General features: G+C 35.5%; 2 protein-coding genes and 1 long non-coding RNA gene across 7 annotated transcripts in view; 1 reads left to right on the forward strand and 2 right to left on the reverse strand.

The window, feature by feature from the left end:
* The first annotated feature begins 842 nt into the window (after window positions 1-842).
* On the forward strand, window positions 843-15,155 carry Bsg (immunoglobulin domain-containing protein Bsg). The gene is made up of 5 exons (XM_083096699.1): window positions 843-1,636; window positions 11,006-11,266; window positions 12,563-12,805; window positions 13,011-13,458; window positions 14,003-15,155. Exons 1-5 carry the CDS (start codon window positions 1,561-1,563, stop codon window positions 14,046-14,048), a joined length of 1,074 nt encoding a protein of 357 aa, XP_082952825.1. The 5' UTR covers window positions 843-1,560; the 3' UTR covers window positions 14,049-15,155.
* LOC145970172 (uncharacterized) lies at window positions 8,644-13,458 on the reverse strand. The gene is made up of 4 exons (XR_014438346.1): window positions 10,979-13,458; window positions 10,517-10,653; window positions 9,905-10,210; window positions 8,644-9,572 (listed from the first exon to the last, which is right to left on the reverse strand). It is a non-coding gene; the product is annotated as an uncharacterized LOC145970172 (long non-coding RNA).
* A 259-nt stretch (window positions 15,156-15,414) lies between the features above and the next one.
* The window catches only part of Nahoda (DOMON-like domain-containing protein nahoda), a 35,080-nt gene continuing 31,636 nt past the window's right edge, over window positions 15,415-18,858 (reverse strand). For 4 of the 5 annotated variants that reach the window (XM_083096695.1, XM_083096689.1, XM_083096692.1 and 1 more), the window contains 4 exons: window positions 18,482-18,686; window positions 18,192-18,379; window positions 17,526-17,692; window positions 15,415-16,542 (listed from right to left, as the gene is read on the reverse strand). In XM_083096695.1, coding sequence (XP_082952821.1) covers window positions 16,108-16,542; window positions 17,526-17,692; window positions 18,192-18,379; window positions 18,482-18,686 — 995 coding nt within the window. In that variant the 3' untranslated portion in view covers window positions 15,415-16,107. Of the gene's footprint in view, window positions 16,543-16,775; window positions 17,002-17,525; window positions 17,693-18,191; window positions 18,380-18,481; window positions 18,687-18,858 lie in introns of all 5 variants that reach the window. The other variant, XM_083096694.1, reaches the window with a different exon arrangement.

The following is an 18,858-nucleotide window of genomic DNA, read 5'->3' on the forward strand; positions in this document are numbered from 1 at the left end:
ACACACATAACTATATATATATATATATATATATATATATATATATATATATATATATATATATATGTATATAAAACTTTGCTCACTTGAAATATCTACGCTATTTTTACAGATATGAAAAAATTGTAATTACGAAAATTGTACGATTAAAAGGACCATGATATGCTAGTAATATTGTTTTCGTAAGTGGAAGCGTTTTAGAAATTTCAAGATTATCTTCATATTCTTTAATGGAACCATCCTAATTTTTTTATATAAATCGATTCTTCGCAATATTCCGTGTAAAAAGTTATAAAGATAGTATAGTCAAAAATTGAACAGTTAACGAGATATTTGATTCTTTAAGTTGACATAATTTTATATAAATTATAAAATATCTGATAAAATGTTCATTTTTCGATTATTTTACTTTAATAATTTTATGCATAGAATAATAAGAGGAATCAGTTAATGTAAAAAAAACATATAATTGTTCTTCAGAAAAAATATGTCGCTGCTCATTGCAAATTCATATATCAAAAAAAAAAAATATATATATATATATATATATATAGAGAGAGAGAGAGAGAGAGAGAGAGAGAGAGTGTGAGAGGATCGCAAATTCGTCATTTCTCATTTATATTAAAATTTATTTGATATACGTAAGCACCTTGCTATACAGCACTGGTGCTACCGACATTTTGTGCACATAGCACGGAATAGAACCAAAAATTGTGCACCTTATATGTTACCCTCTGAGAACATTCGTGCACCTTGGCTTCGTAGTTTAGGTGCACGTTTTTAAGGTCCATAGAGGGCGTATCGCTTTCAGGGATCACCTAAAAGCGGGCCATGACACCTCTCATTCTTCTCTCTGACATTGCCATCGTAGCTGCTCTCGCGGTGCTATTGTCGCAGGGATTCGCAATCGTCTCTCCTCTCTTCTCTCTCTCTCCATCCGTCTCGCTCCAAGTTGAAGCTTGAAGCGACGACATCAATAACGAGGAGGAGGGAGCGGCTACGTCGAGGCGGCGACGACGAGGTGGACAAGGAAGACGACGACGACGACGACGACGGCGGTAGTGGTGGTGGTGATACCCGGATGGTCTATGTGTATAGTGCGTATTAGGAGATAAGGGCCGAGTGCAGAGATAACGATAAGACGTCAGTGATAGATCGCGTCTGCTCTCTCGTTGACGGCTGCGGGGGAGGGGGAAGAGGAGGAGAAGAAGAAGAAGAAGAAGGATATCTTTCGCGTCAACGATACGAACGGCAGTCGTGATCGTCAGTCGCGCACGATCGAGTGAGAGGGAAATCTCCTCGCGACTGACGGATTGGCTGACGGGGGAGAGGACAAGGACTACGACGACGAGGACAAGGAGGTCGACGATCGCGATACGACGTTCTCGGGAACCGTCCGTCATCCAGGGGCATCGGCGAACGTCCGTTTATCCGTGAAAGGACGGCTCCCCTATTGGTCCGCGAAACAACGAGGTGGATCATCGACGTGGTGCTCGTCGTTGATATCGTATTGTCGCACGGTCACGCGCCACCGCGTACATCGGCAGCAGCGCCACCGGGATGGAGAAACGGGCCGTTTTTGTGCTGCTGGGGCTGCTATATTTAGCGGTGGGCACCCTCGTCACCGTCCAGGCAGGTGAGTGTCATCAGGCGGGCACTGGCTCGTCGGCCAACATTCGAACGGCGTTCGTTCGTTTATTTGTCCTGTCGCGCCACAGCCCTCTCTCCCTCGCGACTCCTATTATACCAGGGTTGGCCGGACAGGTCCAGTGAGTGAAAAAAGAAAAACAGTAAATTCCGGTTTCTACTCTCCCGGACTTGGTCCAATAGATTAAACTGGCAAAAGCTGTAAAAATAACTACGATATGTAATGCTGAAATTTATTTATGTAGCTTTATGCACATATATTTCTGCTTTCATTAAGAAAAATTATACTAACGATAAGTACTATAGTTGAAAAAAATGAAATCAATCAATCTAATAATAGTCTTTTTTAATTTGAATTAATATGTGAAATTTTTTAAAACTTTGGATATAAACGTTAGTAAATTTTATATTAATTTTTAATGTAATGAGAAAATATAATAGTAATAAAATTAAAAATTTTTATCAACGTGGAGCTTTATGTTTATCTTTCAATATCTAACAACAAATTAATTCATTCGCCACATCGATTCCTGATCTATTGCAGATTTTATTTTAGATAAGGCTTAAATTAGAAAACACTCTCGATTAACCAATATCGGAAATGAAAAGGTTTTTCATCTATTTTAATAGAAAAGACCAGTTTTTGCCAGCTTTTCCGGAAAATACCAGTTTTCACTATTGGCATGGATTTGACAAAAAATGTGGAAATTTGCCAACCCTGAATATTATCCATCGGCTATCTTACTGTTTTTCCCGACAAGATAAACCAATCATCCCTAAGATATTCGATAAACTTTTCATTTGATATTGTGATTTACGTAAGGTCGATATACTGATTGATTAATAATGTGAATGATCGGGATTGTAAAACTTGATATTCGTAGGAAAGGATACTTTAGAATTTAAAGAATTTTAATACATCTCAATATCGCGCAATAGTTAGTTTTAATATTGCATCAATATTACATAATATTGTAAAAAAATTCATACATCGATATAACTCACGATATGACTCGATACAAAATTATTATACACGTTGATACTGAAGTAATTGCCAATCGTGATGACATTTTTGATCATGATTGTCTCGCTCGTTTTTTTATCATTTAGGCAGCCATTCATTGCATTATATTTAATTATATACAAATTTACAAATGATATAAAAGTTGATCTAAAACTACGTATATGAGTCAAGTTCCCTTGAATTGTATTTCCAAGGCGACGTTCGATTGATTTTCACCATCATCGTCATCGATGTCTGACTAATAGTTTCGCGTGACGAGTTTGATTTAATTCTGGGTTAACGATTCATTGTCTTGTCATAAATTACGATCGTAATACAGACAAACGTACGAGTAATTAATCATGTTAATGATATTGGTGTTTTAAAATTAGAATTATTTTCACGAACCTCGAATGTGCAGTCTTTAAACATCGTCTTCAATTTTGTATCTGATTATTGAAAGTTTTCGGAGCAAAACAAAATTATCTTTCGCTTTTTTTGATAATTTTATAATCTATGATTTTATTATTTCTAATTCTATAATTTTATAAAAATTTTATAATTTAATAAATTTTTTATCGAAAATTGTCGCGAGAGAGAACATGAAATTTTATGCTACGTGTTTTGGAACAAACGCAGCTATTTCAAGTTGATTATTATTATTTTCTATATTAGAGCTCGCTTTAATATTACGAGAAATACGGACAGGCGCGTCCAGCGTTAAGTGTACCACAAGAGAATACCAAGCTTTTAATTCTAGTTACGAAAATGGAACATCTCTCGAGTAGCGTTTCTATTGAGCGCGATGTTACAGCTTCTGGAGACGTGATGTTACGCGCGAATTGTGCGAGTGATGATGTCGTCGAATACATTTCCTTACAGTCATATCCACGTGTCTATCATATGTACACTGAGGAAAAAAAGTTGTTAACTTGACTAAACCATTCAACTAAATTATAATTTTTTTAATTGAAATATTTAATAATAATTAATTAATTAAATAATACATATTAAATCTAACATAACATCTATTTAACTTAAATATTTAAATATTTCAATTAAAAAAATAATAATTTAGTTGGACGGTTTGGTCAAGTTAACAACTTTTTTTTCTCAGTGTACGTTCTCTTTATCCGAAGATTAGATTGCCTGTCCGATAAATAAACGTAATCGATTTCTGATTAATTCAACAGAGCCTACAAAGATTAAAAAGAAATAAAATACAAATTAAAGAGAAATTCGACATTTGTCAAACATTTTATTATTTTCAGACATTACACTCTCATTAATTCGTTAATTAATTCTCGTTTCTTTCCTCGTGAGCGATCTATCGTATCAACATTATTGGTAATAATTGGAAAGAAATCAAACAATATATACGCGACAAATAAAATATAGATATAAATCAGCGACTGTCTCGTGTGATGGATGTTTTTTATTGACATATCCACACACACACACCCATTCGCAGTTTTATCGCATAAGTATATGCTAATGTATACGCAATGTAAACCACGTATTTGCTCTTTCGAGATAATTTCGAGTCATGTTGGAAATTTCGTGTTTACGAATATAACAGCCAGCTTTCATCAGTATACGATCTTTTCGCGAGCTGCTAATATTTACAACGTTACCGATACTCCTATCAAAACGATACACTAACTTTCTTTGAGAGGAGAAGTGCCGTAAGATAAGTCTTCGCACAGATGAAGCCGAAAGTTTCATCTTTGTCAAAGTCATTCCTGTAACAAGTGTTGCGACCGAATATAAAAACCATCAACACATAATCGCGGATTAAAAACACGTATGAAGATAAATATGTATGATACATACTTTTTATAAAACACACATTGTACACTTGAAAAGAAGTTTACATAAATAAGGAAACTCTCTTTTCCAGAAATCACTTTCAAGGATGAATTTTTTTGCCAAATTTGACAGTTCTAGTAATTATCTCTTGAAATATAATGTCCCCGATAGGATACATTTATAGATCATGATTCAAAAGCAGGTGATCAGGAAGAGTGTCCGGAAATGAAACGCATCTCGACAAGGCATTTATTAATATAATCTGCGGTTTGCCGAGTATCTCGCGGCTAACATCGCTTTCTAGGTCATTTAATGAGATTTATCGACACCGTCGGGACGCGTTCTAAAAAAGTTTAGTCGATAATGCTGCAACTGTGTGCATCCTTGCGAGATAGTGATAGTGATAGAGAGAGAGAGGAGAGGGGGGATCCACGAGATGTTGAATCATCGCACACGCTTCTCTTCAACTTTTACAAAAACTTCATCGTACTTCATTAAAAAAATCAAAAAAGTAAAATAAAATTTATAATTAATAATAGAAATATATCAAATAAAACATACAACCACACAAGGTAAATTACACGAGAAATGTGTCGTATCTATCGATTTTCGTAATATCTCGATCACGGTCGTTAACTCTACATCAATTTTCTGAACATGTTGACATTTAATATTCCATTAATATTCATTTTCGCAAAAATGAGAAACTTCTGTCGAGCATTTCATGTTTTCTTTCGTAATGAAGCGTTTATTAAATGCCGCGAGAATGAATTTATCTCTAGTTTCTAAAAGAGCATTTTTCATCGAGCATGCGATAATAAATTTTATTATAGCAGGAAAAACGCATATATCAGTCACTTTTATATCATATATTTATTAAAGATACATATTAATTATATAATGGAAAGAGAGGAAAATAAAATATTTTTTTATAATTGAACGATTTTCCAATATGAGATCTTCTTTAAGATCCCATATTGGAAAATTATTACATCGCGTCTCTTTTTTTTAAAGCCTATATCGGTGAGGCTAATAAATGTTTTTTATCGTTGATAACAATCGATGTGGCAATAACTGGGCGTCATCGCGACAAGTTATCTTCCCAGCGAAGGACTTGAGTGCTGTCAACATTGAGCACCTCTGTTGAGTCTCCGAGTCCACGTGCACGCATGCATGTATAAAGGATACGCACCGCGTCACGATGCGAATCTCGAAACTTGGCGATCGTCCTTAAAATCGCTAAATCGAAAGCGATAGTTCGCGACTCGATGACGACGTCGAGGACGATTCGCCGAGCTAACTTTTGCGCAACGATCGACCCTATTTTCCGTCCAGCCAGAAAACTCAATTCGCGAATGGTAACCCATATCTGGTATCTGTCCTCACCGAGGGGATCGTTATCGTTTATGTAGACTCTAGCCCCGATATACGGGGTGTCCCAGACTTAACGAGTCAGCCGTTAATGGTAGATTCCTGAGATCATTTGGAAACGAAAATCTTAATACCAAAATGTTGAGGAAGATGTAGTTTCGGCGCTACAAAAGATTAAAGATTACCAATCGCGTTACGTTCTCCTGTGCTCAGAGACATAGTGCATCAAGGGACCCGCGTACAGCGCGATAATATCGATATTGATAGAGGGATCAATATAAAATAAAAAATAGGATTCTGCAGTGAGCGCGATTATGTCTTCGATGCAACAATAGTCAGTAGTTTGAACATTTTTATGAAGTCTTCCTCAACATTTTGTTATTAGAATTTTCGTCTCCAAATGATCTCAGGAATCTGCTATTAACGGCTGATTCGTTAAGTCTGGAACACCCTGTATACACGATGCGCGAAGCGATCTACACAGCTACACTGACGAGGGAGGGAGAAAAAAAGACAGAGAGACGGAGAGGAAAAGCTCGTCTGCGTTTGTGCCAGACTCTGTGCGAGAATGCTAAAAACTTGACTCCGAATAGCTGCGGAGACCGCCTATTTTTATTACATCTATAAATCGCGCAACACGGCGATCATAATATTCCGGATTGAATCGGCGCCGTCTCGCCAGAACACACTCGTGACTTCCCTTAGACATCGCGTTCATCTTTTAGTTGTCAAGGTCGAGCTACAAATCTCTAAATGTGCAATTTGCGTAGGTTTTTTGAGAGATCGTTATAAATCATTGGCGACCTACCCCATAGGTAGGATCAAGATTTGAAAGAGTTAAACTTTGAGAATCGACAGCTTGGTTTTAGCACTAACGATATTCTTGTAACCTTCATGTAACATATTTATTAGAAATTTTTAGGCTTTCATAAAGAGAATATTAATTTGTCTTCGTATCGCTCTTCTACCCAGTTACCACGTTCGGGTGGTCAAGAAATATCTCTATTCTTAAACAGCAGATGAGAACGCTTACGTCTCATCCTGCAAGGATGCATCTATTTTTATGATTCCTATACGTATGCGAAGTTTCATGGTCTTTCTGACGCGTTCGAAACATAGAGACGGTTACATTTTAGATCTCGGGTCTGGGAATATTCGAAAGTGTGTGTGTCGTATCTTGTCGTAATTAGCGCGCTTAGAAATGCACACATTATATATATTGCGAAATTTCGATAATCTCGGACACAAATATCATTAGTGATATTTATTATAAAACGCATTCTCTGAAAAAGATTAATGAACTCATTTTTTTTCGAAACTACTTTTGTTTCTTAATAAGTGCGAAAAATTTTAGGGAATGATTCTTTGTCGAAAATTAAGGGGGTTTTTCATATAAACATATACTCCTACATCCCTCCCTGTGGAGTTACATTCCTTCAAAAATGGGGATAAAAATTAGGTTTTTATTTTTTAGGTTTTTAGGTTTTTATTATAATTTTGTTTTTGTTCCAATTTTCCCAACATTTACTCTAATTTTTATTTTAAAATTTGACTTTTCGTAATTCGAAATCTATGCTATTTAGCATCGTGCTGTGCACGATAACGTATTTTATTTTTTTTCTTGAAAACTACTGATTTTATGAAAAAAATAAAAGAAATAAAAAAGTTTCTAAATAAATCAAACTTTTTAATTCATATTTTTAAATGATCATATTCCGGCCCATTGAAAAGTTCTAATAAAAAATTGAATAGGGGTTGCTAGTTTCATCCCCTTATAACAATACGGGAGACTGAAAAAAATATTAATAAATAACCTTTTTACTAATAGAAAATATCCATCTAATTTCATTTCTTTAACTTGTTCCAAATTTGAAAAAAAAATAAAAGCCTAATTTTTACTCCCATTTTTGGAGAAGTTGTTTACATGAAAAACCCCCCTTAATTTTCGACAAAGGATCATCTCCTAAAATTTTTCGCACTTATTAAGGAATATCCAGTATAATTATAGAATTTACAATTAATTACAAAACTTTATAACTAATTGCAAAAATTCAGAAATATTTCTATATCGTTTATATACAGGGTTTACCAAAAGTGTGGAAACCCCTTAATATTTCGAAAAATACGCATTTAAAAAAAAAATGTTTCATACAAAAGTTATAGGGTTTTATGTGGCGCATTACACAGCAACATTATTATGACCTCGAAAGCGTTGTCAAGGTTATGTGAAGGTCACCTCCAACTTTTTAAATGGGACACCCTATATGCTTTTGCATATTCTTGTAGCTTATCTCGAGAGCTTTCCAAAATACTATAATTAAGTTAGTTTTCATTAAGTACTTTCCGAGTTATGAGGCTTGAAATAATTTCTTAATTTTACATAAACCATAAAATATCTAGTAAAATATTCATTTTTCGATTATCTTACCTTAATACTTTTATGTACAAAATAATGAGAGGAATCAATTGGTGTAAAGAAAAAACATAGTTGTTTAAAAAAAAAAAAATGTAATTGTTAATTGCAAATTACATATTTTTTCTTAAAAACAACTATGTTTTTTCTTTACACCAATTGATTGAAGTATACGTATTAAATATTATTATAATATGATAAAGAAGCGTATAAGATAAAGCAAGGCATCTATCGTAAAGCAATGATAAGTCTTTTCGAGAAACAGAAAGGATAGTTTCTCTTTCTCGTATTTTGTATGCAAACTGTATATAAAATGATACAATTACACGAGCTGGAAGTGTGAATCACGATTGCGTTCGAAGAATACGTCCTTCAATTGTAAAAGATTCGATTCGCTTCGCGTGTCATTCATCTAAAAATTTAATCGCTCATTCTAGAGGCGTCGCACCTTTCTATGCTAATTTCCCATGCGCTTTCTCTATATCGATCCAAAAGCAACGAGCTGCATTCTTATCAAGAATACTCCCGGGAAATGCGCCGAGAACGATTAAGAATCCCATATCCTCGTTTCGCCTCCGATGCGGATTCCTCGTGTGGATTTTCAGCTGCGTGGAGCTGTCGTGAAAGCGTAGTCTTAAAATAACATTCGTAGTTTATTGATTTTCCCTGAGTAACCGTGCCCTGTTGATTCACATTTGACGCTGTGTCAGTCCACAGCGGACAATTCTCCTCTCTCTGTGCTCGGTCGTGTATACCTTGGATTGGATTTCGCTGAAAACGTCGGGAACGTCGAGCAGAAAGTTTTCAATATTATCACCAGTAACAGCCAGGATCAAATTCAATAACGAGAATAAAATTGTATTAATTCAATTGACAAAAGTTACATTAATTCAATCGTCATTTTAACACGACCATACAATTCTATGATGAAAATGACTGAGCAACAATCCCTCAAACGAGTTATTCGTTCTCGGAGATTTTGCTTTGTCCGTTAAATAATTCCCTCGACGATATTTGGTTCACTATCAGCGTTGAATTCTGGCTAGGATGGGCGGCTTATTTTGAACGTAACATACTCCAATCGAATGTAGTCTCTCCTTAGTCGACGTTAATAACGTCGTGAATATTTTACTTTGATCATTCAACTAAATCGTACAGTGGCTCAAATTATGATTCGTTTTCATTTTCACCGACTATGCTTTGTTATCACTGTGAAACTACTCTATATACATAGATATAACTCACATACATATATATATGCACGTATGCATACGTCATCAGGTCGGTAGAATTCCGCTGATTCGTCATCGACGCATAAGTCGCTCGGTGCTGAAAGAGGAAAATTTTATGCAAATTGTTGACGTCCAAAAGACTCAACTTACATACATTCTTGTAAAATTGTATAATTTTGCTTACAAATATATTCGAGATATATATCAATATTTTCTCTACTAATATCCTCTAATGACAAGAATGAAACAGATTAGCAAAGTATTACGAAATTAATTTTTATAAAAGGTACTAATGAACCAAGTTAATTAAAGCTGATCTCTTCCGCGGACACAACAATATTACTTAATACAATATTTCCTTAAAACCCGAGAATAGTTGTTTGTACAAAGCTACGAGCGTGTATTAGTAAAGGCAATCAGCTAAATTACCGTTAATTGTTTCCCGCGAGAGAAAATTCTTGGATTTGATGAGCTTGTTGTTCCAGGAATGGACTTGACATTTATCTGATTGTATTGCCACTCACACAATGTCAATCGATGACGTAAGAACGAGAGGGCTTCTTATCGAATAGGTTGCTGACGTAAATATGCGTAAACATGCGCTCCCCGAGTATAATCGATATTCAGATCTCTTGCACCCAAAGTAAAGACGAATATACATTTTTTCCGTCAAGTCATATCTTCGTCATGTGGGTCTTTTCCGAGTTCGATATCGATCGATCATACAATGCGAATCTTGAAATTTTGACAAGATTATTCAATTTAATTTAAAAATAGCAAACTTAATTAGCAAATTTAATTTCTCCCAGAATTAAGATATACACATACAGAGTTAATTATCTTAATTAATTATCTTAAATTAATTATCTTAATTAAAATATTTTTATCGTTAGTAAGGAAACACAGCATAAATATCACTTTGAATAAATTCGTAAAGTAACAAAGCTTGTTAAAACAGTGCACTCATTTATTCATGAGGATATCTATTCTTTAATACAAGGATATCTATTCTTCAAGTGCTTTATTTTATTTTTTACTCACGCGAGGTGAATATTTTGGAGGGTCGTCGTGTCCAAGGTTGACCATTTATGCAGATACCGGTTCGTCCTGCATGACTTTTTTTATTTCGCGTAGACAGTAATGGTCGATGAATTTTTCTCGAAATGAGTCTGATTTGTCTGTTATAAATAATAGTGAAAGACATCTCATCAAGACACATAAAAATACTGAAATAATTATAATTAATTTATTAATTTGTAATTCTCCTTATTCTTCTTATTTCACATGTCAATGCAATAACTATAGAAGACTACTATGATTGAATTTTACAGTGATGTTTTTTTTTGCAACATATATATCCTTTAACATTTATAATGTTATGAAAATTGTATTATGTTATAAATTTACAAATCATTTGAAGCGATGAATCAGCTTAAATTAAAAATAGAATGAGTTATCGACCTTTATCACAGTTTCTCATATCTTTTGTATTGGTACACAAACCTAATCTTTTTTTTCTTTCTCGAAAAGTGACGTATTTGGGACCGTTGATCGTACACGAGGGACAAAAGTGGGAGATCGAGTGCAACGACTTAGATGGTGATCCCATTAGATGGACCAGGAACGGTCAGACGTTGGAACCGGAGCTGTCCAGTGGTCAGCTGGTTGTCTTCTCAAATGCTGGCAGCGGCACTAGCAAGCTCTCGGCGAACCAAGCGACAGAGAGTCACGATGGAGATTACAAATGCACGTCCGACAGTGAGACGTCTTTCCATCTCTCGATATATTTCGGTTCGTAGTATTATAAACATATGTTATTTTCTTTTTGTTTTTCTTTTTCTTAGAAATCTATCATTTAAGAGGATTTCTGGTAATTTTTCTGAGACACCCTGTATATATTTACGTCTCACCGCACATTCTCCTTCTTCTCCCGAGATATAGTACATTTATGACAGTTTCCATTAAAAAGATTTACATATATTTAGCTGTTATTACAGAAATATGTAGCCTACGATCTTATTTTATTCTCTTACTTTTTTTTATTAGCATACGTATTTATTACAGATTTCATTGTCAAATAGATACAGCTAATATCGATTATATCGATTAAATTAATAAGTTCAAGTATTTACAGTTTTACATGTCCTATATCTAAATCTTGTCTCTATATCTCTGATAATGTTTGATAACTTGATTTGTTGTGTCGCTGCTATCTCGAGTAAATTCTTGATTATTGCCTTGATTATTTCATGCTCGAAATCATTTTATTCATTTTCCTCTTTTCTCGATCTGAAAATATATTCTAGAATATTAATAATTCTATTCTTACTGACGCATTAATGCATTTCATTCATATTACTAATATTAGTATTAAATCATTATGCAAGTCATAATCATCTGTTAATAATTAGTGATCCTTCTTTTATGAATATATATTTAACAATATGAGATTCAATCATTTTCGTTATATTAATCATATATTTGTGTAAAATATATGATCGATATATCTTTATACTTTATATATAGGTATATATGTATTTATACATTATACTCTTTTATAGATTCAATGCAACAGTTTCAATTCTGATAATCGAAATATACGATGAATATTTTTGTATTTGGAAAAAATCGAAAAAAGTGCACGTACTTCTCATAATTTTGATAACGCGATAACATCCAAACAATTCATGTAAATGAAAGTGAATGAATTTTTTCTACAAAAGTAGAATATACAAATTGTTTGCTTCTCTTCGATTATGTATGTGCTATGTATTTCTTAGCTATTATTATAGAATATTTAGGACATTCTAAATATAACTGTAATAGTAGTAGTTGCTACCGTCACTCATAATATTTGAGCAATTTAGAATGAAGCTATAAATAGGTTTTTTTTCATATCGTAAAATGGATTTTTATCTTTTTCGTTAAAGCACGAAAACCAAATACACACGTATGTTTTTTCTTTCGATTCGTTCAAAATTGTAATAAGTTGCACGTAATATTGCAATATTTGTAATATGTAATATGTAATGTTTAATGTTTAATGTAGAAGTATCGAAAAATAATATCTGTCTCTGTTTGATACAGATATAAAGATTAGAGTACTTACGCCCAAGGACGTACCTTTGGTGCTTGAATGCGCAAACAAGAGTGATAAAGTGCAGTGGCAGAAGGAGAAAACACCATTGAGTACAGCGCTAGATGACGACGAAGACATCGTAAAGATTGACAATGAGACCGGCAGTCTGGAGATTTTAAAGGACAAGAAGGAGGCTTATGGAAATTATACTTGTAAAGCGGGCAACTCCACGATCGAATACAGAGTCGTACGTGAGTACTCTGCAACACGAATATTTTACGTAATTTTATATATCAAAGATAAAGATACTAAAAATAATAAAAAAATCTTACACAAAATTATTATATAATATTACATTATTATAAAACTGCCTTAAAAAGAAAGGAAAAAAATTTTAAGCAAAGATTTATACTAAAGAGGTTTTTTTGATTCATATTCGGCGTTTTAAAATTTCAGCGAGGCCGATAGCGCATCTGGCTGAATCTACTAGTGTGGTGGAGGGCGAGAAGCTGCACTTGGTATGCGTCGGAAAAGATCCGAGCCCCGGCGTAAAGATATCCTGGACTTTCGGAGATCAAAATTATACGCATAGCAAAGATCGCGTGAAGATCTCCAAGGATTCGGAAACCGGCATCTACGGCGCTGTTCTAATTGTTAACAACATCGAAATGAACGATCGCGGTAACGTTATCTGCAGAATGTCGTACAACTGGTCCGATCCCAATGCGGAACACTCGTCGGAAGCCGAGACATTCCTCAGGGTTAAGGATAAACTTGCGGCACTCTGGCCCTTTCTAGGCATTTGTGTGGAGGTCGTAGTTTTGTGCGCTATCATTTTGGTCTACGAAAAGAAGCGGAACAAAGCCGAACTCGAGGAGTCCGATACTGATCAGAGTCCTGATACGTAAGTATGTTTTAGGATTATATACTTTCTCTCTCTGTTCTTTTCTTTCTTTATTTCTGGCTATCTATTTATTTACTTTTTTAATTGAAATTTTTACGAAATGTAAGTAGATAATAGAGCTTAATTTTAAATTTTTATCCATAGACATAATGCCTTAGAACCCATCTCCCTCGATGAACCTTTGGAATGTTATATTTCACTACACGAACCTCTTTCCACCGACCTTCCAATCTCGTCTCCAACATTACAATCCACCAAGAGCGTTCACTTCGAGCCTACTTCGGATAAGTTCCGGAAATATCCTACTCTAAAATCTGTCCCAGCTTGGCTAAATTATCTGTCCCGACTGTTTACGAAAAGAAAAACGCAGATGAGGATTATTTATCCTATTTCGTTCCATTTCTATATATATTTGGATTTTTTATAATTATAAACTTACAGCATATGACTGCTATATCGCTGCTAATATGACTGTAAATTATATTAATAGAAACTTTCTATAAATTTTCGATTGTTCGTCTGATATTTCGTTTCATATTTGTAGTAAACCGACGCCCAACAAGGAGTCCGATGTCAGACAGAGGAAGTGAAACAACAAATACACGAATGGGAGCGATGCAATAGAAACGAAACGAGGGGCTGTTATGTGTCACAGAGTGTCATAAAGAAAATTCGTAAAGATATCGGGACTTGAATGAGAGAGATATAATGTCACAAATGTGGAATAAACACTGAAAAATGGACAGCTCGAGTGGGTCATTCATGGTGCACGCCTGCATGAAAGCAGGTTTCGTGCAGCAAACGCGTGCATAGCAGGATCACACAAGTTACTAACAAATTAAATTAAGCCTTATTACGGTGTTCACTCCATTTATCAGATGTTCGCCTGTTCGTATTCTTTAACTACACCGCTTTGATCGACGGAGAGAAAAATGTGTTGACACGAGTTATATGTATAAGTGCCGATGATGATAGGAATGTGTGTGCCAGGGAATGAAGGATGAGAGAGAGAGGGAGAGAGAGAAAAATATAGAGAAAAAGGAGAAAGAAAGAGAGAGAGAAACAAAATGTAATGCATGTATGAATGAAGAGTTTAAAAGTAAATAGAGATCGCGACAAGTCGAAAAATAAGCATGCTCGCCGAACGTGATGAGTTCATATAATTTTCCATAAAAACGCTTCGAAGTGCGAACTTCTGATAAACACCAATAGTTTGATCGCGCGTTTATTCGTTACGTACATTCTGCGCTCGCACGTTCGTCGAGCATGCCATGGAAGTATTAGATTCGCGTAGAAGTCGTTTCTCAAACCGCACGTGTGACAGAAGAAAATCAATAAAATAAACTTTATGGTAGGGCCGAAAATATGTGCTCGATACTAGTTACGTAATATAATAGGAACGCGGGCAGTGCGTGTCACAATTGGCTTCCGGATATATGTTTGCGTACTTTCGAAGGTACAAAAAGAAGAGAGGGAGAGAAAGAGAGAATGAGAGAAAGAGAGAGAGAGCCTATCTTTGGCGTCGCCTTATATTATGATATATTCCATCGCGTTAGTGGATATCCCGGAAGTCTGGCTGCACGCGACGCCGTTGTTAACGATATTAATGTAATTAATACTGTATTATTGCCATCGTTACTACTGCTGCTACAACTATCGTTATTATGATTATTACAAGTATTATATCGTTAATTTTATCACTATTGTAATACTTTATAATCCGTACCAACACGATTCTCTATCTACAGTATCGTCATTGTCACAGGCATTACAACTTTTATCCATAACAGCTAAACAATTGTTTCAATTATCGCAGATATACTGCGCATGTTTATTTTTATCGTTATATCGTGTGTATCGTCGCTTCTTCTATGACATTCTTGTTCTTTGTAGACATAGATATAATATTTTGATGATAAGTAATGGTAATCTATCAAAGAAACAGGACGCATTAACTCCATTTAGAAATGTACAAATATTTTATTGTTTAAACGTCCATGTTTGCTCTTTTTAAGTAGATGCATTTATTGGGCATGTGTTGACATTATTGCGCGTAATCCATCGAACGAAATACTACTTTAAATGACTTTCTGGATCTTCAATTTTATATTTCGAAACAGTTGGATCTTATTAATTTAGGATTTCTGTATATGCTCTATATAACTTTAAAACGCCATATTTTCTTGATATTAAATTTTAAGATTGTTGGATTACTCTTGAAAATCTTCGAATACTTATCACTAAGATCTAGGGGTCCTTGGAGTGTCAGATTCTCAACTACATAGGCTTACATAACTATACATTTTTCCACTACAAAAGCACAAAAGTTTTAACAAGTTTATGCGCTCTGTACAGGATTATAAGGCGTGCGCCCTATAAAATAACTTTCTTTGGTCGTAAAGCGCTACTTCTATGCTTCCGTACGGGGACTTCCCTCTTCGGCATTTTCGTCAAACGGATTTTCGGGAAAGGGAAGTCGCGAAGAAAGGGAAAGAAAATAGAGATAATAGCACCGCGCGAAGGCTGCAAGTCTTTCTTCGCATTCTCTGTCACTAATTCAGATATATATATCAGATATACACAAGTCGCTTCGGTGAGGCTTCTCGGTTAAATCGTTCTATCGCGTGATTCACGGTCTAAATCCTCTCGTTACTTCGGCATCTGGCTACCGTAATCTACGTAAACGCGCACGACCTCGCCGCTGTACTTTCGCTGACTGGGCATAAAGTAAAAGTCTGGCTGGTTTGTCTGAGGACCCGCTGGATTGTGCACGCTCCTGGCACGCCCGTAATGATCCCTGCGATCTTGCGTGTAGTACCCGGGTTGGATAGGCGCAGAGTGTCTGGCACCGGGCGCGCGAGGTAAACTGTAGGTTGCCCTAGGTCCGACCATTCTATTTGGTCCCTCGACAGTATCGGTACCGTTCATGACAGTCATACCATTGCTAGTCATCATCTCTCTGGACCTCGGCAAGCTGGAAACCGGCGGCGGTGGCGCCTTCTCTTCCGTCTCAAATGCTTCGAATGCAAAGTTTGTGTTGGCGCCGGAAGCATAGTCCTTCCAGGCATTAGCGATTAAACGTTCCTGTGCAAAAAAAGTTCAGTATCCGACGTGTGTACAATCACGAAGAATGAAAATAGTTTTACTTAAATTAATTTGTGACAATATTAGTAAAAGACATTAGATTTAGTAAAGCTCTTTGGGAAGATGTGGGACATGCGAGAGAAATGAGAATGCGAAGAGAAGAGCCAGATTAGTAAAAAAGCTTCGATTAACGAACGAAAGAAAATGTGTGGGAAGAGTGTAATATTGCGCACCGGTTATACTCGACGAGGAGTTTTACCAGCTGGGATTAGCCCGATGCATTTCGGACGGGATGTGTTGTTGATGCCGTAGTTGGTGATGATGATGATGGTGATGGTGATTGTTGTTGTTGTGATGGTGGTGATGATGATCGCCGTTTTGTCGATGGTACCGCGACGCGCTCGTGCGATGAATCGGGTTGGGCGCGTCGGAAGAAGCCAGAGGCAGCGAGTACACCCTCTTTTTTGGTCGCGAGGAGCGCGGGTCATGCAACACAAGCGAAGCAATAGATGTTTGGGTTCATTAGAGGATGAAAGTGTATGTAGTTTGTACGCTACAGGGTGTTCCAAGAAAAGAGGCATACATGAACGATAAATTAATTCTTCAAGTCATTTTCAAAACAAAATAAAAGAAGAAACAAATCAACGTATCGTTCATATATACCTTTATAATTTAATTTGAAATATATTCAATTATTGAGTTATTCTAATTATTAATTCAATTATTAGATGTGGAGAAATTATGGCAAATGCGAGAGTTTAGTCAAATGTTTTACTTCAAAATTATTCTTCCTTCAGGAGTAGAATTTTCTGTTAACATTACACGTTTCTTGGAACACGTTAGAAATCAAATAAGATCGTTAGAGGGACAACAGAATACACACAATACACTCAGAAAAAGGACCTCTTTGGGAATGCGAGAAAAGTGGAGAAAGAAAAAAAAAAATGCGAAGAAGGAAAAGTTTTAACACACACAGAACGTACCTTAGTTGTTCGTCTTTTCGAGCTTCTATAGAGAGTGCAACTAGCCTGCAACAATGCAAGGGCCAGCAACGCCGCTACACAACCGACGACGATATAGAGCTTCGTCGTGCCCAGAAATAGATCTGAGGATGAGCGATCATCTTCATCTTCCGTCTCAATGTCGTTCACTGGAATCAAATGTTTTCTATTCTATCATTCTGTTGATTCTTGAAGATACATCGAAAGAGACGATAAATATTTTAAATAATTCAAGTGTCTTGCCTCCTTCCTTTGCATTTTATTTTATATTATTAATATTTTAGAAATGACACTAATTGGCCTGTTTTAACTTAATTATATGTGATTTTCAAAATTTTAAGATGATATCGCCATGTTATATGGCACTGGTAAGAAGAAGCAAAGTCTAATTTTAACTTGAAATATAGATGTGGAAAAAATGTTTCAGTTACAAGAATAGTAGAGACCTAGCAAACACCAAGTAACAGTTATATAACTATTAGTTATAATTTCCTACTCAACAATATAACTGTTACATGTTATATAACTGTTATGTTTTAGATAACAATTATATTGTTGAGTAGGAAATTATAACTAACAATTATATAACTGTTACTTGGTGTTTGCTGGGGATGCTTATAATCATATATACATTGATTATAGATTTACCTCGGGGTGCTTTGATTATTAAGTACTGCGGATCGACGCTGAGTGCTCCGACTTTGCCAGTCACCAGCGCTTCGCGTAACGCTTTTTCTGCTTCTATCCCGGTGTCAGCGGCTTTCAAGGATCTGCCCTTAGCTTCGTTCTTGTCAAGAATCAGATTCATGCGGGCAATCACTCCCTGTTCGTTGTCTCTGCAAAAAGAGAAAATAAATTATATTTAAACATCACGCACATTACTCTACTCTTCGATCTCTTGATATCTCTTTGTCTTACTTGATATCTCTTTGTCTTACTTTCGTAATTCATCAAGTCGAACTTGATAATAGCCTGGCAGTTTCTCAAAGACTGGCCCGAAGCTGTCTGATATCCTGTTAGAGATCACTTCGAAGTCGGGACTGCCGGGTGTGGGAGTTATAAATCCGTCGCCCAGATTAACGAGTTTGACTTCAATATCGTAATGCAATCTTGGTGGCGCGGGCGTGGTTTGGTCTTCAATCTCTAGATAGACAATTGAACAATATTTTTACAGCAATATAATCTCAGACATATTTCAGAACATAAGAAATTAACATTTTAGAACATTTCAGTTAAGAATTCAATTAATGATCATAAGAGTCTATATAATTATAAGAAAATAATTTTTTAATAAAAAAGAACTATCAATCAATTA

This window comes from Camponotus vicinus, unplaced genomic scaffold (genome assembly GCF_025532165.1).
Source record: "Camponotus vicinus isolate PSW18456_S1 unplaced genomic scaffold, iyCamVici1.0 SCAF_4, whole genome shotgun sequence".
Lineage (NCBI taxonomy): Eukaryota > Metazoa > Arthropoda > Insecta > Hymenoptera > Formicidae > Camponotus > Camponotus vicinus.